This window comes from Pleurodeles waltl, chromosome 1_2 (assembly GCF_031143425.1).
Source record: "Pleurodeles waltl isolate 20211129_DDA chromosome 1_2, aPleWal1.hap1.20221129, whole genome shotgun sequence".
Lineage (NCBI taxonomy): Eukaryota > Metazoa > Chordata > Amphibia > Caudata > Salamandridae > Pleurodeles > Pleurodeles waltl.
Genome location: NC_090437.1, coordinates 779021391 through 779041638, shown reverse-complemented (window position 1 = coordinate 779041638; position 20248 = coordinate 779021391). Strand labels below are relative to the sequence as shown.

The 20248-nt window shown below is 49.7% G+C and overlaps 1 protein-coding gene across 2 annotated transcripts in view; it reads right to left on the bottom strand.

The window, feature by feature from the left end:
* Positions 1-1311: 1311 nt before the first annotated feature.
* Positions 1312-20248, bottom strand: part of SMIM31 (small integral membrane protein 31) — a 149969-nt gene continuing 131032 nt past the window's right edge. For both annotated transcript variants that reach the window (XM_069243884.1, XM_069243874.1), the window contains exon 4: positions 1312-2385. In XM_069243884.1, coding sequence (XP_069099985.1) covers positions 2379-2385 — 7 coding nt within the window. In that variant the 3' untranslated portion in view covers positions 1312-2378. The remainder of the gene's footprint in view (positions 2386-20248) is intronic.

The window sequence follows — 20248 nt, the reverse complement described above, 5'->3', positions numbered from 1 at the left end:
GCACATGCCTCGGAGTCAATTTTTTAGACGGGAACGCCTACCTTGCATATCATTAACGCAAAGTAGGTGTCCACGCTAAAAAATGACGCAAACTCCATGGACTTTGGCGCTAGACGCGTCTAACGCCAGAGTATAAATATGGAGTTCGTTTTGCGTCGAATTTGCGTGAAAAAAAAACGACGCAAATCCGGCGCAAACGGAGTATAAATATGGCCCTTAGTATTAGGTTAGTGTAGGGTAGGCATAAGTTAGGTTAAGTATAGTGAGGGGGTTCTTATTATGTTTTTATTGGTGAGGGTTGGGTATTGAGGTATTTGTGTTTATAAAACAATATATATATTTTTAAATAAAATAATAAAAAATATATAACAAAAAATATGTATTTATTTAGGACATAGGATAAGTTAGTAGATGTGTAGTTATACTAATTGTTGCCCTACTTGTATCTTGTTTCTTAAGGGAGCTTGGGGAGGCAATGTTTACAGTGTGGTGTTCCATGTGTAAGATAAGTTTAGGATAGGTTAGATAGATGTAGTTGCGTGATAAGTATAGTTAGTATAGGTTAATTCAGGATAGGGTAGGTTTTAGTTAATATATAGGTTAATGGTTTTATAATAAATCCTGTTTATAATTGCATACATTTTGTGTAAGTTGCTTGAGTATCTGGGTCTTCTCATGAGTGCACTGAGCAAATTGGGGGAATGGCCGATGGAATCCTTACTGTCTTGATATCCCTGATTGACCATGTGCTTCCCCTATTGATGAAGGAGCTGTCCCATTGGCTGCAACATCACGTCTACTGGTCCATGCATTTGACATCCAGGGTACCTGCCATTCACAATGTCTATGTATACTTTGTCTTGGACAGGTAAGTCTGGTACTTCAGCTGTCATTGGTGGGATCCTGTAGTTACAATGTTGGGAACTGTGACACACCTGACACAGGCACAATTGGAACTGTATCCTGCAACACTGACAGGTGCCCATCACTGATACGGTTAGCTACCTCTGAACCACACAAATGAATTGTTCTGGTATTTCCAGCTGGCTATATTGCCATTGACTTGGTTCTCAGCCATACCTGCAGTATATCAAAAGGAAATTATGTATACATCCATTTTTGTTTTTATACTCAGTGAATTGGTTGTATCAGACAACACCATCATACACCTTTTTTATGTTAGGATCCTTGTGTGTAGCTTTGTTTCCCACAGTCCTGCACTCATCTCCTGCTATTCTGTAATCAGTGACATGGATTCACACAATACAATCATTTAGATGAGTAGATGGATTACGGAAAATGTAGACATGCTAAATATATATAAGGTGTTTATTTACAGGTGGAAGTGTTAAAGTGAATTATTTACAATGTCCAGGGCTGAGACCCCATTAGTGAATGTCATAGATATGTGACACAATCAGAGTCCAGGGTTGAGGGACATGTCATGAGTAGTGTCCATTAGTGAGGAGGAACAAAAATTGGCAAATGGCATGTGAGAGAAAATGAAAGGTACATAGCAGACAAGTCGCCAGTGGGTGGGTGAAGCAAGCACATTTCTTACTGTCACAACACTGGCATGATCTTCAGCCTAGAACTAAGGAGAAATTGTCCATGTGGCCCAGACTAGTGCTACTGGGTACTTTTCCTACTGAAAGTATGTCTTACACATCTTCATCCTCTGATGTATGTGGTGCCTCCTGTGGCCATTGGTGGTGCTGTTGTAGAGGTAGAGGGGGACATACCCATGTCAAGGGATAAAGATGTGGAGTCCAAGTTCCCAGCAGCTGCAGCTTGTGATAAGACATAAGGCACTGCAGCAAGGAGGAACTGATTTTTCAAAATAGCTGCAACATTGCGGTGGTAGGCAGCCATGACTTCCGTGAAGGAGACCACATCCTGCTGAATGGACTCCAGCCTATTGTCTGCTATGCTTATGCCAGTTTGAGAGGGCAATTGTTGTGGCACCTCCCACATGGCAGCAGCTATGTCCGCCAGGGGCTGCTGGAGTCTACGCAGTGGGGAGTGTGTGCCTCGTCATTAGGTGTAATGAGGCATGTCCGCACTCCCTGTAGGCTGCCTGCCATGGTCTCCATCCCCACCCGCACCTGCTTGGCCAGCTCCCACTGGACTCCTACCACTGACCTCTGAAAGTTGGTCTTTGAGCCCTCGGAGTCCAGTGCTGTGTCAGTACTGGCAGGTTGTAAATTTTGGTTGGTTCATGTGGATACCCCGCAACGCTGTGTGTCCTCCTTGTAACTGGAGGTGGTGTCAGGAGGGATCCTAGGACATCCTGGAGAGTCGGTTCATTGATGGGTGTCAGCTGGTCATCCAGGTCATCAGTGAAATCCAGGACAAGCAGGTCGGCAGGAGGAAAACCATTATTCTCTGCAATGAGATAGTGTAAAATCAATCTTAGACTGTTGTGGCAGTTGACATGGCACATCATTTATTTGGTAAGGCGGCTCAGTGACAAGTTAAAGGCCCAAGGTTGTTATTGCACATTATGGGGCATGTTTTTAAGCCCGGAGTGTCACGTAAAGGGACGCTTCAGTGGAGCTATGGGCTGTGTCGTATTTACGAGGTGGCATCAAGCCACATATTGTGGCTTGATGCCACCTCGTAAATACGGCCCCTTCCCATGCATTACTTTGTGTGGAAGGGGCGTGCAATGGGTGTTCCTGTGGGTGGGTCACAGCAGCACCCATTGCATTTTCTTTGTTCTCATTCACCTCAGACTCCAAGCCAGCTCCAATATTTCACCTTTCGCACACTCTCATACATGGAGATGACCAATGCCATGGAGACCCCTTTTCTCTCACTCAGCCTTTTTCCCTTGGGAAAAAGAAAGCCGAACCAGCATGGCTGGAGAGCGGGCAAAAAAGGTGTATAGTCATTGGACTTCATACACCAAGATCGTGAGCCTCTCTCTGGTCTTTATCAACTCCCTTAGTCCCTCCTCCATTCTACCAGGGGAGCCCACACTTTTTCCTTCTTTTTTTTTTTGGGCCACCCGGCTCTAGATTCATTTTTGATGTAAGAAAAAGAGCATTAAGTCACTCTGAGTGCGAAGGAGGTAACTTTGCCATCCAATTTCAACACGTTTCTCTTCTGGCTAGTGGATTAGAGTAAAAAATCAAATTCCTTCTGTTTCTACTTCCGTCACTGCCCCATGGTTCGGGTTCCTGTATTTGCCCGGATATAACCAGGGGGAGGTTTATCGCAATTTCTCGCCTCAATATACTTGAGAGAGTTCTACACACTTCTTACCAAAAAGAGAAAAAAGATGGACACTCCAGAAACGTATGAATATCAGTTGTACAGTGCAAACCACATTTGGGACAGTTTACCTCTCCACCTTTCCTCATTTTGGTGAGCCTTTCCAGTGATATATGGGCTTGATGTATGGAGAAGAGATGATTTGTCCACAGTACGCATTGATGTTTTTCACCACACCTGCACCCATTCCCGAGGCATAATGTCCCCCCAAAGAGTTTCGGCCACTACAAAGTCACCATCCAGTCCCTCTAAGATTTCCCAGTATCAGTCTGAAACCTTCTTAGGGGCTTAAGACTCAACAACTAATCTGTCTTCTAAGAAAGTTGCCGATTGAAAACTTGTTCGGGCCCTCTGTGAGACAACCTTTTAATTGGATGTATTTCAATCTAGAAAGGGCCCCTCCTGTTTTATCCTTTAGCTCTACCCAGGAAAGCAGGGCTCTTTCCCTGAGGAGGTCTCCCCAGACTACTATACCAGCCTTCCTAATTGGCAAGGCTAAAACATACTTGAAACACTCATGAGTGCCTGGTGAGTCCCAAATAGGGGCTTTTTGGCTATAGTAACTAACTCCCGCTGCTAATCTTAACTGATGCCAACTCATTGCAAGGTCATGTAATCTCTTCAATTTTACCTTTTTGAAGAATTTTGGATCGCTGAATTTGTAAAGAAAACCATTTGTTGCCCCTTTAATAGTGGCAACCATAGCTTTAAACATATCAGCAAATGCTGTGGAGTCTGGAGATGTAAAAAGCATCATTGTATTTTTAAACTGGAATGCCCAGGCGTAATATTTTAAGTCTGGGGGTGCCAAAGCCCCCTTCTCTCCCATTCTGCGCAGCTTTTTCCAAGCAATCCTATGCCCTTTAGACGGCCAAAGAAAGGAGATTATGGTGGTCATTACAACCCTGGCGGACGGTGTTAAAGCATCGGTAAGACCGCCAACAGGCCAGCGGTATAAATTTTTTGAATTACGACCGTGGCGGAAGCCGCCAACAAAGACAGTCATTTTAACACTCCGACCGCCACGGCGGTACAAACAAACAGCTCGGCAGTCACCGCCAACAGACAGGCGGAGGACAATGTACCTCCCACACTATTATGACAGGCCAATCCGCCACCTTTTCCGGGGCATATTCAGCGCGGATAAAAACACGGTGGAAACAGGCATTTAGAAGGAAAAACGCTCACCTCTACACACTCCACGAGGAAGGAGGACACCATGGAGCCGGAACTCCATATTCTTCCTGCGCTAGTCTTCCTGCTCCTGTACCAGGAGCACCAACGCCGGCGGCAAAGACCACGGTGAGTACTGCACCTACGACATAGGGGGGGGAGAGGCAAAAAACAGGGACACTCACACGCAACACCCCAACCCCCACCCCCACCCTCACCCACTACAACACACACACCAATGCATATCTATACATTACAGTAACACCCCCAACACCCCCGGAAGAATGCAAAGACAAAAGGAAATGAGTGTAACCACTGTAATATATCAAAATTCAGTAAGCAAAAATATATATATATATATATATATATATACACCATTAACAAAATATACACCACGATTAGTAGTCCAGGTATTGCACCATTCATAGGTCATGGACTACTGGGCCCAAAATGCATGGGCGAGGCCCACACAAGACACCCGAACATGATGGAGAAAACACTGCTGGGGCATCAGATAGAATTACAACAGGCACCTCAGCGGGAAGGGGGGGCACCTCAGCCGGATGAGTACACGACGCCAGATCCACGAGGGGACTCCATGCCCATTGATGTATCCTGGGGAGTGCAAAGCCACAGTCTCTCAAGTCTCTACAGTGGGTGGTTTGCCCACTGTACCATCCTGGGGAGCGCAAAGCCACAGTCTCTCAAGTCTCTACAGTGGGTGGTTTGCCCACTGTACCATCCTGGGGAGTGCAAAGCCAAAGTCTCTCAAGTGGATGCATGTCTCCACTGGTTCTGGAGGGGGCTTGGTGCCCAGAGTGCTTAATCCTGTGCGAGACAGAGGTAGTGGATGCATGTCTCCACTGGTTCTGGAGGGGGACTGGTGCCCAGAGTGTTTCATCCTGTGCGGGACAGAGGTAGTGGATGCATGTCTCCACTTGTTCTGGAGGGGGACTGGTGCCCAGAGTGTTTCATCCTGTGCAGGACAGAGGTAGTGGATGCATGTCTCCACTGGTTCTGGGGGGGGACTGGTGCCCAGAGTGCTTCATCCTGTGCAGGACAGAGGTAGTGGATGCATGTCTCCACTGGTTCTGGAGGGGGACTGGTGCCCAGAGTGCTTCATCCTGTGCAGGACAGAGGTAGTGGATGCATGTCTCCACTGGTTCTGGAGGGGGACTGGTGCCCAGAGTGCTTCATCCTGTGCAGGACAGAGGTAGTGGATGCATGTCTCCACTTGTTCTGGAGGGGGACTGGTGCCCAGAGTGTTTCATCCTGTGCAGGACTGAGGTAGTGGATGCATGTCTCCACTGGTTCTGGAGGGGGACTGGTGCCCAGAGTGTTTCATCCTGTGCAGGACTGAGGTAGTGGATGCATGTCTCCACTGGTTCTGGAGGGGGACTGGTGCCCAGAGTGCATCACTCACCCCGTGACGGTCCCAGTTGCGTCACTGCCCCTGCCGCTCATGGGCTAGCGGTGCTTGAGTTGGCGGTCCTTGCCCTGTTCAGCGGTGCTTGCCCTGTTCAGAGGTGCTTGACTTGGTGGTCTTTGCCCTGTTCAGCGGTGCTTGAGTTGGCGGTCCTTGCCCTGTTCAGCGGTGCTCGAGTTGGCGGTCCTTGCCCTGTTCAGCGGTGCTTGCCCTGTTCCGCGGTGCTTGACTTGGCGGTCCTTGCCCTGTTCAGCGGTGCTTGAGTTGGCGGTGCTTGCCCTGTTCAGCGGTGCTTGACTTGGCGGTCTTTGCCCTGTTCAGCGGTGCTTGAGTTGGCGGTCCTTGCCCTGTTCAGCGGTCTTTGCTCTGTTCAGCGGTGCTTGACTTGCCGGTCCTTCATTGCCCAGCTGGGCTGTGGCTGGCGGTCCTTCATTGGTCAGATGGGCTGTGGCTGGCGGGGCCCTCCTGGGCAGCTGGGCTGTGGCTGGCGGGGCCCTCCTGGGCAGCTGGGCTGTGGCTGGCGGGGTCCTCCTGGACAGCAACGATGGGGCTGGCGGTGCCCTCCTGGGGAGCGACGATGGGACTGGCGGTGGCCTCCTGGGCAGCGACGATGGGGCTGGCGGTGGCCTCTGTGCAGCGATGATGGGGCTGGCGGTGGCCTGGCCAGCGGGGATGATGGCAGTCTTCTCCGCCGTGCTGCTCCTCCCAGACTTTGCGGGTTTCTTCTGCCCCTTCCCCACCTTGGGAGGAGTCACAGCTGAGTCCACACTCCCCCAGGGACCCCTGTGAGCGGCTTGGGTGGCTGGAGTCTTCCCCCTCTCCCGCCGGGCACTGGCCAACTTCTGGTGCTTCACAGGGGGGGGACTGGCTGTGCTGTGGCTCCGTGACACACTGGCTGGCCTGGTGGCCGGTGCACTCCACATACCTGTGACAACAGGTACCACTGGTCCCGGAGATTTTGTGGCTGAGGTGCTAGTACGGGACCTATGAGTTGGACAGGGGGGGTGGTGGGAAATAGGTTAAGGATGGACAGGAAAAGTTGTTTGGAGACACTGGGACGGGTAGCTGTAGGGGGTTTGGGAGTGGAGGAAGAGGTGCTGGTTGTAGGAGGTGTAAGTTTTGTGGCTTTGGGTGCAGGTGCATGCGCTGGAGGCTGTTGTGAGGTGGATGTATGTTGGGTGGGTGTGTGCCTGCGTTTGTGTATCTTTGGAGGGGGCGTCACAGACACACTGGGAGAGGACACAGGGGACGTGTGAATGGTAGTGGGGGTGGTGAGTGCACGTGAGCGGGGTGTGGTGGTGGGTGTGCTGGTGCGGGACGTAGTGGCTGTAGTGGTAGTGCATGCAGGTGTGAGTGTAGACGAGACTGGGAGGGAGGAGGGAGACGAGAAGGAGGGGGACACAGTGGAGGCAGTGGATGTTGTTGTGTCTGTATGTGTGTGATGCTTGCGTGAGTGCCTGTGGGATGTGTGGTGCTTATGTTTGCCTGAGCTTCCCTTGTGTGATGAGGTGTGTGCAGGCTGGTCTGATGGTGTGCTTGGGATAGGCCGAGGTACAGGGGATTGGGTCTGGGTGGAGGAAGATGGAGGGGGGAGGCTAGACACAGGGACAATGGCTGCCATCAGTGCTGAGGCCAGAGTTTGAAAGGTTCGATGAAGGGCCGCCTGACCAGAATGAATGCCCTCCAGGAATGCATTAGTTTGTTGCAACTCCCTTTCTACACCCTGGATGGCATTCAAAATGGTAGACTGCCAAACAGTGAGTCACCTGAGGAGGTCAATGGCCTCCTCACTGAGGGCAGCAGAGGTGACAGGGGCAGGGGCTGAGGTGCCTGGGGCGAAGGTGATGCCCACCCTCCTGGGTGAGCGGGCACGGGGCGAATGCTGAGTGGCTGCTGGGAGGGCGGTGCTGGTAGGGGGGGTGGCGGCTGTACCTGTAGAAGTGGGGGGCACAGATGTTGCCGCCACCACAAGGGAGCTCCCATCGGAGGACGAGTCTGTGTCGCTGGTTTCAGCTCCTGTCACCGCCGTGGTGCTCCCCTCACCCTCCATCCAACTGGTGTATTTAGAGTCCGTAGTGTGGCCCTCCATGGCCATGTGGGATGCAGCTCCCTCGTGCGCCGGTGCCACTGCTCCTCCACCTGATGATGCTAATGCACACAAGAACAGGTAGACCGCAAAAAAAGGGGGGGGAACAGAAGAAAGACAGGTTGAGTGCATGGCTTACCGCTACCATTGGCGGACAAGACAGGAGCAGCCCCCTGCACTACGTCGCGCTGTTGGGCTCTACAGTGCAATTCCTGGGAAATGGCCTACAAGGCTATGGACGACATCTGCACACATAGATGACACAGGTGCATGAATAGCTGTACTTGGCACTCTACAGAGGTGGGGTGGGGGGCCACAGGGCCAAGCCTTACGAAGGGGCCTAGCCTACGGAACTCGCCCTGGCCTAGGGAAACCCACAGCCCTCCTCCCCCACCCAGACCCCTCCACTGAATTCAGCTGAATGAGAGTGTAATCACCCCCTTGTGTCTGCTGTGATGCCCTCAAGCGCCCATCCAACTCCGGGTAGGCCACCGCCAGGATCCGGAACATCAGGGGGGTCATGGTTCGACGGGCACCCCTCCCACGTTGGGAGGCCATCCCCAGCTGAGCCTCCGCCGTCTTCTTTCTCCAGCGGCGAATGTCCTCCCATCTCTTCCGGCAGTGGGTGCTCCGTCTGTGGTGGACCCCCAGGGTCCGGACGTCCTTGGCGATGGCACACCAAATATCCTTCTGGTGGGCGCTGACCTACATGAAATGTACAGGGGAAGAAGAGAAGTCATTACCAACTGCGCCGTCAAAGTGAGTGGCCCCCATCCCTACACTTGCCATGTGGCACATGCACCCACCGTCTTTCATGCACTCAGAACTCTGCCCCCTTCCTTCTTACAACCAGCCCTCTCTACACATGCATAGCCCATACAACATGTCCCTGTGTACTTACCTGTTGGTCTGGAGGACTGTAGAGTAGCGTGTACTGGGGGAGGACCCCGTGAATGAGCTTCCCCAAGTCCTCTGATGTGAAGGCAGGGGCCCTTTCCCCAGACGCACGAGCCATTGTCTCTTCCAGACCGAGGTCACAGCAGCACTTGCAGTGTAGGTCCTCTCCTGTCGAAGATCAGGTATCGAGTGATTCAACAGCTAGAAAATGGCGGTCACATCCGCGGCGGTCACGTCCGCGGCCGGGCGTACCATCACCGCCGGCTTACATCGTCATTGGCTCCTGGGACCCATAGGGTCCAATGTTGACCAATGTAGCATTGCGCCGCGGTCTTCGACCGCCTACCGCGACGGTGTACAACGCCAGCGGAGTTAACTCACATCCCATTGTCCCACTTTAGAGGTCAGGCAGCCGCCATTTCAGAGGCCCACATGGCCTAATTACCAACTGCGTCACACATACCTAGGCCTACCCTCAACACACATACAGGCCAGATTTTGTGTATGAATCGTGTTCTGTGTAGACTGTAGGTACATACCTCTGACTTGTTTGACACTGTGCTCGCTGTTGTCCTTCATAGGCACCGTCCGCTGGGACATGTGAGGAGATGGTGGAATCCTCCGGTGTACCGACCGCTGGTGGACCTGTCGACAATGGAGGAAAGAAATTTGATAATCACCTACAGGTTTGACCGTGCCACAATCCAGGAACTGTGTACCCAGTTGGAGCCAGACCTGATGTCAGCAATCCGCCATCCCACAGGAATCCCCCCTCAAGTGCAGGTACTATCAGTGCTCCATTTCCTTGCAAGTGGGTCTCTTCAAACAACTGTGGCCATGGCATCAGGGATATCCCAGCCTATGTTTTCCAACGTATTGTCCAGAGTGTTGTCTGCCCTGCTGAAACACATGCGGAGCTACATCGTATTCCCTCAGGTGGAGGACTTGCCTACAGTGAAAGGTGACTTCTATGCCCTTGGACATATCCCCAACATCATAGGTGCCATTGATGGAACCCATGTGGCTTTGGTCCCCCCCACAGGAGTGAACAGGTGTACAGTAACCGGAAGAGTTATCATTCCATGAATGTACAGATGGTATGTTTGGCCGACCAGTACATCTCCCATGTGAATGCCATGTTCCCTGGCTCAGTGCATGACGCCTACATCATGCGGAATAGCAGCATCCCTTATGTGATGGGTCAACTCCACAGGCACCGTGTGTGGCTATTAGGTGACTCTGGTTACCCCAACCTGTCATGGCTACTGACCCCAGTGAGGAATCCCAGGACCAGGGCAGAGGAACGCTACAATGAGGCCCATGGGCGGACTAGGAGGGTGATCGAACGCACCTTCGGCCTCCTGAAGGCCAGGTTTAGGTGCCTCCATATGACAGGTGGATCCGTATTCTACTCATCAAAGAAGGTGTGCCAGATCATAGTGGCCTGCTGTATGCTTCATAACTTGGCTTTGCGACGACAGGTGCCTTTTCTGCAGGAGGATGGTCCAGACGGCGGTGTTGTGGCAGCTGTGGAGCCTGCTGGACAGTGATGAGGAGGAAGCAGAGGAAGAAGACATTGACAACAGGGACTCAGTCATCCAGCAATATTTCCAGTGAAACACAGGTGAGAATACATTCCTGCCTACTACAAGTACTTTTACACTTCTACCTCTATCCTGTCTGTCGATTTCACCCAGTGTATGGTCACTGAGTTGTCACTTTTCCTTACGGTTTCACAGGTGTGGGTCCCAACGTGTGTCATCTGCTTAGATTCCTCATGGACTAGAGCTGTGTGACATAGGTATGTTGACATTACTATTCCCTGAAAATTTTGTCACTGTAATTGCAAATACACTATTTCGAAATCACAGACAGACTCCAGATCTTTTGGTGCTTAAGGTGTGTTTATTTACATACAAAAAATTGGAGGGGGAAGTCAAATGGTGAGGGGTGATGGCGGAGGAGTGTCCATGGCAGAGTCCAGTCTATTTGTCTCACAGGTGCATTGCCCATATGGGCATAGGAAGTGGAGCTGGGGCAGTTTCAATATGGACAGGGTGACAAAGTGGGACAGTGGCTTGACAATCAGGGTGGTCTCATTTCTTGGCGGGGGTCTTGGCATCGTGCTCTGTCTTGTTCCTGGATCTCAGGGACCGTTTGCGGGGTGGTTCACCGTCTGCAGGGGGTGGGGTGCTGGTGTGGTGGTCCTGTGGCGGTGCCTCCTGTCCACTAGCGCCGGCGGAGGTGGTGGGCAGTTCATCGTCCATGCTAGTGTCAGGGGCCCCTTGTAGTGCCACAGTGTCCCTCCTGGTGTTGAGTATTTCCTTCAGCACCCCTACGATGGTGCCCAGGGTGGAACTGATGGTTCTGAGTTCCTCCCTGAACACCAAATACTGTTCCTCCTGCATGCGCTGGGTCTCCTGAAACTTGGCCAGGACCGTTGCCATCGTCTCCTGGGAGTGGTGGTATGCTCCCATGATGGAGGAGAGGGCCTCGTGGAGAGTGGGTTCCCTTGGCCTGCCCGCCCCCTGTCGCACAGCAGCCCTCCCAGTTCCCCTGTGTTCCTGGGCCTCCGCCCCCTGGACCGTGTGCCCACTACCACTGCCCCAGGTCCCTGTTGTTGTTGGGGTGGTGGGTTATCCTGGGTTCCCTGTAGTGGTGGACACACAGCTGATTGACGTGTCCTGGGGACGGAGGTATGGGCCCGCTGGGTGGGTCCTATGCTGGTGTTACCAGAGGGGGGAAGGTCTGTGGTGGCCTGTGCCTGTGTGAGGGGAACCGACTGTCCCGAGGCCCATGATGGTCCGGGCTGGTCATCTAGATTCAGGTGGACAGAGGTGCTGTCATCACTGTGGGTGGAGTGAAGATGTCTGGACCCTCCTGTCTGGTGACGTTGGGTAGTGGTCCTGCAGGGGTGGAGAAGCATTATCATTGCATCTGTGTGTGTCATGGTGTGCAATGGGTGGGTGACCGTGTACCCCAGTGCTGGCATTCCTGTGTGGGGGCTTGTGTGATGATGGTTTAGGGGGGTGTATGGGTATGTGCAGTGGGTATGCTTTAGTGATGGGTGTCCATGCGTTGTTGTTGCATGCATGGCTTGGTGTTGGGTTGTGATATTGGTACATTTGTGAGGAGTTGGAGTGATAGGGGTGGGGGCGAGCGTGGGGGTATGTGATAGCATGCAGGTAGGGTGGGGGATATGGTTGTTAAAGGTTTGACTTACCGGAGTCCATTCCTCCACTGACTCCTGTGAGGCCCTCAGGATGCAGAATCGCCAAGACCTGCTCCTCCCATGTTGTTAGTTGTCAGTGAGGAGGTGGGGGTCCGCCGCCAGTCCGCTGAACCGCTTGGTGGTGTCTTGAGACCACGGAACGCACCTTCCCCCATAGGTTGTTCCACCTCTTCCTGATGTCCTCTCGATTTCTTGGGTGTTGTCCCACTGCGTTGACCCTGTCGACTATTCTTCGCCATAGCTCCATCTTCCTTGCAATTGAGGTGTGCTGCACCTGTGCTCCAAATAGCTGTGGCTCTACCCGGACGATTTCCTCCACCATGACCCTGAGCTCCTCCTCCGAAAACCTGGGGTGTCTTTGCCGTGCCATGGGGTGGTGTAGGTGATTTGTGGGGTGGTGTGTGTGGTGATAAGTATCGTGACGTGGAAGTTGTGTGGGTGATGGTGTTGTGTGCCTGTGGCTGCTAGTTTGTGGATGGTGGTGTCTCTCTCTGGCCTTCTCTCTGTAATAGTGGTCGTAGGGGTTTGTGGGTGATTTGGGTGTGTGTTTTATATTGGATTGGGTGTGTGGGAGTGGTGTGTGTATGTGTATCAGGTGTGTGTATTTCGAATTGTCCAAAGTGGCGGTGTTTTGTAGCAGTGTGTGTATTTGGAGCGCGGCGGTGTGTACCACAAATGGAATACTGCCGTTGAAAGACCGCCGCGTGGATTCGTGTGTCGTGATAGTGTGGGTGTATTTCTGTTGGCGTGACGGTGGAGGTTTTGTTTTCGTCAGTTTATCACTGACCTTTGGTGTGGCGGACTTGTGTGGGTGTCTGGATTTTGTCGGATTCCGAGATGTGGGTCATAATAGCTGTGGCGGAATTCCGTGGCTGCGGAGGTATGTTGGCAGTCTTCTGCACGGCGGTAAGCGGCTTTTACCGCCAATGTTGTAATGAACCCCTATATCTTGCTGAATTGTTTTCTAGATAACTCTTATGCATTGAAAGTGGGACGTAACTGTACAAAAAGTTAATTTAGGCAAGCTCACCATCTTAACCAGATTGACTCTACCCACTATTATTTATTTTCTTTTTCACACAACTCTATACAGAAGAGGCAGTGGTGAGAGAGGAGGATATAGGAAATTGTTAGGAGAAGACATACTCCCTTGTATTTCCCGAGAGGAGCAGGTCTTTCTCAACAAACCAATTTCTTCAGGGGAAATCAGGAATGCTCTGAAAAGGTAGTAAGGGAGGGAAAGAAGCTGGGCCTGATGGTATCCCGACGGATCTTTATAAGGCTCTGGGGGCGGCAATAATTTCAGCCCAGTTAGAATTGTATACAGGGATTTTTAAAAATGGAGATCCCATTCCAACTTCATGGAACGAGGCCACCATTACACTGATTTTGAACCATTGTAAGAACCCGGCGAAGTGTGAATCATACAGGCCGATATCTTTGCTGAACAGTGATTAAAAAATATTTGCTAAAATATTAACAGATAGATTAAGTGGAGTGCTGAGTCGTCTGATACATCCCGACCAGAAAGGTTTTATTAGAGGAAGATTTTTACACAAATTGAGTTTTAATCTGGTATGGGCAATAGATATGGCTACAACCTTTCAAGTTCCTCTAGCGGTAATAACTCTGGATGGAATTAAGGCCTTTGATAGAGTTAATTGGAAGTATTTAAGTAGGATTTTGAGTTTGTACAGTATGGGGGAAACATTCTGAAGAGCTATAGGATTGATTTATAATGTCACCTTGACAAGAGTATTAGGAAACCTCACAGAGCCTTTCAGGATAACCAGAGGTACTAGGCATGGCTGCCCTCTGTCCCCCCTACTGTTCGACCTCTATATAGAACCCTTTGCTAGGAAAATAAGGCAGGACTCCTTAATATCCCCTTTTAGTTGCAACGGTTGGCATAAAAAGGTGTCTTTATATGCGGATGACCTTCCATTGTACACTGCTGATCTAGCAACAGCTCTCCTGGCACTATTGGCCTTAGCAGAGGACTTTGGTAGAGTGTCTGGATATTGTGTGAAAGATGGGAAGACAGATATCATGACATGGAAGCAGAAGATGGACCAAGCACAAGTGAAGAGTGAAATGAGATACTTAGGTATAATAATTACACAGGAGATTGAGCACCTTTCAATGAAGAACCTAAAGTTACTGTCAGGCTAATGTTGTAAGTTAATGCAGAGATGGGTGCACCCATTGCATTTTGACCCTCCCCCAGATTTATGTGTTTTTGTGAACCTGAGGCAGTGCCAAAATCTAACACCACCCCAGGGGTGGTATTAGCATGGCGCAATGATGACGTATACTTTAATAAGTCCTCCTCATGTTTTCCTTTGTTTGTGTGTGCTGCATTCCACAGCACACATGGACCAAGCAGATTGCTATTTTAGTTTCTTGTTGTGCAGGAAGGTGCTCCTTCCTACACAACAATAATCTCCCCCTCAACGCAGCCATCATTGCACTATGGTGCAAGGGATGCAGTGTTGGGGCTGGACAGCTAATTTACCACTGGCACAGGGGTGAACACAGGGATGGCCCGTATGCTTATGATTTTTGGTTGTAAATGACAGTGCGTGGTGCAGCCTAATTTGGTACAGAGGCACCCGCCTTCACTTTTAGTTTGATCAGGGTCTCTATCTTGTTTGATGGTGAGATTGCAGCTATTTGTACACCTGCACACATGGACCCTCATTACGAGTCTGGCGGTCTTATGCCAACAGCGGTGGTTCAACTGGCACATTAAGACTGTTGTGAAAGTGCCACGGTCCAATGGCCTGGCACTGCCAGGTTGCCACCAGCTGATGGGCTGGCGGTGCCACCACTCTTAATCCACCAGGCCAAAACTGCAATCAGTGCTGCCCTCCAGATTATGATCCCGCTTTCCCACCAGCGTTTGCATGACGGTCCGACTGCCATGCAAAGGCTGGTGGTAATGGGGTGTGGGGTGCTCCTGGGTGCCCATGCACTGGGCATGGGCAGTGCAGGAGCCCCCATGGACAGCCCCTTTGCGCTTTCCACTGCCCAATTTATGGGCAGTAAAAAGCGAACCCCCACATTGGCGCTGGCTATATTACGAGCTGACGTCAGTGTTGTGGTGAGTTTCCCACAGAGCTGGCAGGCGGAAACACAGTTTCCACCAACCGTCCCAGCGGGAAACTCGTAATGCCTACCACGGAGGGAAGGCCGCACTGGCGGTCTCTCCAAAGCAGGACTTTGCCGGGCAGCCTCCGACACCCGCCAATGTCATCATGGGCACTATAATATTCACAGACATACACCATGTGTTGTATTTGTTTTATTGTTTGCCCATTCCCATGTGGGTAATATGGTTGTGTCTGAGTTGTTGTGGGTTCACCCTGTATGCAAGGTTGCAAGCTTTAGTGCAGATTTTTCTCTTGTGGCACGGTTTAGGTCAGCACTGCTATGTGTAGCTCAACACTGCACCAGGTTAGTTACGCAGGGAAGTGCCATGTTTACTGGGATACAGGACAGCCCTGTAATTCCCCCTGCAGCTGCACAGATGTGTTATCCCTGCACTGAGACAGGCATTGTTGCAGCATGATGAAGGCATGGCTGCCTTGAGGGAATGAATTGTTTATGTGCAGGGTGGTGTCCCTTCCTGCACATGTATAAGTCATGTTAGCTAAGGTGGCATTTCAGTGTGGGCTGCAAGATGAAGTGAAGGCAATGCCTCAAGGAGGATGGGAAGCATTGTTGCGAGATACATCACCTTGACCCCACTCATTGGTATTGACTTCCGTCATAGTCTCAGATGTCTAAGTTGTGTAGGTACAGGAGCTTTGACAATATGCAAGGGGTGATGTGATGGCACAGCCACAGGCACAGTATTTACACATCCCTTCCAGCCAATGTGCTGCATATTTACATGGTGGAGTATAGCCCTGGTGATTGGTGTATGTCCATGTTTGGTATATGTTGGAGGGCATAGCACAGCCAAGGGGTGTGTACATGTGTTGTTTGTGTGGGGAGGGGGCATCTTGATCCTGGGCCAATGTGTCCCTATGAATTCCTTTAACATGCATTGAGTGTGTCCTATGTACCTCCCCCTTCTGGCATTTGTAAGATTCCATTTATTTACCCCATGCAATTTACCCTGCATTTGTGGTGGTGGTTGATAATCTACACTGTCCTGTCCTTGGATTCCTGTGGTCAACTCTTCCGGGTTGACTGCTGCAACCATCTCCTCCAGCTCATCCAGGTCCTCCTGTGGTGCAAGACTTCCACCTCCAGTATTCAGTGGTGCCTTTCTATTCCTGGCCAATTTCTCCTTAGTTCTGCGCTTGCTATCATGCCAGTGCTTCTTGCACTCACAGTTCACTTCACCTCTGCCACGCTGTTGATTTTGTCCACTATTTGCTGCCATATAGCCTCTCTCTTACCAATTGGCCATATGGAGGTGACAAAGAGCTGGTGTTGGTGTTGTGCTCCTCCTCACTAAAGTGACACTTGCGCTTTTTCTTCTCCTTCTCCGTGGACTTCTATGGATCCTCCTGGCTGGTGCTTGGGCGATTGGGGTCTCCCTGGGGTCTCTCCTGGCCTGATTATTCCATCTTCTCTTGCAATTGGATTCTTTCCTGCTTGTGCATTTATATTTGACTCTAATACGGGGTAAATATGGTACTGACCCTTTTGCGACATACTTACGTTCCACAAAATGGTCTTCAGCCACTTTTGCAGCATTAACATCATTATTCCTTACGACAGGGCGCAATGGTTACCGTCGTTTTGTTTTACGATCACCGTTCGTTAGCGCTGTCATTTGTCCGACCTAAAATATGGTGCACAGCTCGCGCTAAATAAAATGACGCAAAACTGCATTAGTGCAGTTTTATGTCATTTTGTATAAATATGGGCCCATAATTGTAGTTTTAAGGACTAACACATGTAGGCCACTGTACAGCACAAGCTCAAGTACAGCAAGATGCTCAGTGTGTTTTACATCAAAAAGAGGGGTTTTTCAGAGAAGGTGTAGTAATAAAATAAAACAAATGAAGGTAAAAAGTTCCGAAGATGGAGTTCCAAGTAGGACCCTTAGATACAGTTCAGGTCAAACTAAGCACTTCTGTATATAGAAGCAAAAGCCCTCGCACATCTAATAGGGTGTCAAGCCTCATCCTTGGGGCTGCTTCTCATTGGACCAGTGCTGCAATGTCATACAGGCCTCACAAAGGGCCTCTTTGCCGGGTATAAAAGCCCTACAGGTGAGATGAAAAATTAGGAACTGGAGAAAGGATTAAAATTTACTATAGACCTCACTACCCTATATGTTTATTAATCAGTGGAGGCTATATCAAGGTTAAAACAAGCATTTTCAGTGCAACGGGGCTCGCATTTGTGCGAGCTGGAGCTATTTGCGTTGTAAACTCCTAACCTAACTTTTCTTGCCACAAAATTAAAAGAAACAAAACACAGGACGATAGCGCTATGTAAAATGGAGCGCGATGGCACTGAAATTTAACACGAAAAAACGGAGCATGATCGCACTATGTAAACCCCAGCGCGATCGCGCTGCGGGGAAAATTAACAGATAAAGTAGTCCAGAAACCAGGCTCAAAACATCGAGCCTCGTATGTATCTATTAGTTTACCGGTGCTGTGTAGGTGGGCTAAACACCAGAAAAGACATGATGTATGCATGCCTTTAACAAATGAAAGCAAGCAGATTTTAAAGAGCAATCCCAGGAACCAATGAAAGAGACTGACGTGACCTGGCCATGGTTTGAAGCCCAAAGAGAGATTACTTTATGAACGAAGCGCTTTGCGCTCGCCCATAGACAGGGGTTGGAGTGTCACCAGAAGTAATGTTCTACCCTCCCTGTGAAATGGTCAATGGACGAAAAAAATTGATCCGTCCCTATAAGTAGATCAACATGTTTCACGCCTAAATACGTCTCTACAGTTCAGGTGGCGTTTCAGCAGGACCAAAAAACATCCTAGTCCTCACTATGGAGACCCTAAATGTTTCTATAATGTGAAAAAATGAAAAAGAACTTATATAAGCCTAAAGACCCTAATTCAAGGTAGACCCTCCTACATTGAGGAGAGGGTACCCTTCGGGAAATATGGACCGTTCGACTGCTGCAGAATTTCTTTCAATAGCGTCCACGTCTGGTAACCTACCCGGCGGTCACGACCCAGAAAATAAGTAAAGAAATAAATATGACAACATTGGTCAGGTAGAAATGGCGTTGAACGAGATAAAGGATGGTGACATTACCAGTATTATTATACAAACTACAGTGAGTAAGAGGAAAAACAGAGGTCTTTTAACATATCCTCACAAATTAAAACTTTAAAAAATCAGTAGAAAGGATTATTCAAATAATCAAATACTACTAGTGGACCTGTAGCACTGATTGTGCCACACACATGAGTAGCCTTGTGAACATGCACTGGGCAGTTTGGAACTGCAAGTTTGACCTGACAAGTATGACCACTTGCCAGGCCCAAACCTTCCTCTTTATTATATGTAAGTCACCCCTAGTGTAGGCCCAAGGCAGCCCCATGGGCAGGGTGCAGTGTTTTTAAAAGGTAGGACATGTACTGGTATGTTTGGAGTTCAAAACTTCACACACAGACACTGCAATGGCAGTTCTGAGGCATGTTTACAATGCTACGCCTGTGAGTGGCACAATTAGTGCTGTAGGCCCACAAGTAGCATTTCCTTTACAGGCCCCGGGCACACATTGTGCATTTTACTAGGGACTTACTAGTAAATCAAATATGCCAATCATGGATAAACCATTCAGCAATACCATTTAGATAGATAGCACTTGCATGTTATCACTGGTCAGCAGTGGTAAAGTGTCCAGAGTTCTAAAACCAGCAAAAACGAAATTCAGCATAGAATCAAAAACAAGAGGTCAGAGGCAAAACGTTTCGGGATAACGCTGCAAAAAGGGCCATTTTCAACAGTAAACAAGGGTTTTAGTGTTGCTCACCCCACAGCATAGCAGATTTTCACTCTGATAATCCTAGTTTAGGACCCTTTAAGATAAGTTGTACATTGTTTTTGTCACCTGTACTTTTTTTCTAATTTATAATTTTTTTTAATAACTATATGCAAGATGGTTGCTAGCTTATTTGTGCTTCAGTATGCCTGTGCTGATTATGGTGACACATCAACGGTAATGGATATAGGCCTTATTGTTTCATTGGGAAAATTTTGTTCAGATTCCATAGGTTTAATCTGTTCTGTTTATCATGAAACCTTATGACATAGCCAGTAGGTCTGACTAATTATTGTGAAAAGTATGTGCTAAACGCAATACGTTTTAAAGGGTGTAATGTATGTTTTTACACTGTGCTAAAGCCTGTAAGCTGGTACTTTCTCAGTGAATATCCCTCAGATTACTATTGTAGGCAAGGGTTTTTGTGCTGGTGACCCACTCAGCCAAACCACTGGGATAGATGATTTGTACTGTGATAATAATTATTAGGTCCTCTTGGGGGAGATTTATAATACTTTGACCACATTATATTTGGACATTTGTAATTTTGTTACAGTACACCTGATCGTTGATTTGTGGGAAAGCTTATGTTCAGTACAGTAGGGCCTACATTTACAAACTGTCACACAGTGCAATTTAGCACCCAAAGTTCCTGCACTTCATGATAGGGAGAGAGCAGGAAAACACCATGGCCCTCATTCTGACCTTGGCGGTCTTTTCGCAAGACCGCCGAGTTACCGCCGCGGTGAAGACCGCCGACCGCGGCGGTGTGCCGCTGTGCGCATTCTGACCGCTGGGAGCGTTCCGCCGGAAAACCGCCAGCAGCCACACTGGCGGTCGGCGGAAAAGTGGAGACTGGTCAACCTCCACCGCCACGCCAGCAGAACACCGCCCCCAGAATTACGACCCACATTTCTGTGTGGCGGTCTTCTGTTGGCGGTCTTCTGTTGGCGGTCACGTCCCTATGGCTCCCGTCGCCTCCCGGAGGACCAACGCACAAGGTAAGTTGATCGTCCGTGAGGGGAGGGGGTAGGGGGGTGTTGTGTGATGTGTGCGTGCATGGGGGTGTGCGTGTGAGTGTGTAGAGGGGTGCTGTTGTGTCTATGGGTAATGTGTGCTGTTCGGCAGGTGCGCATGTCGGCATGTATGTGTGCGGGTATGTGTCCCCGTTGTGTATGT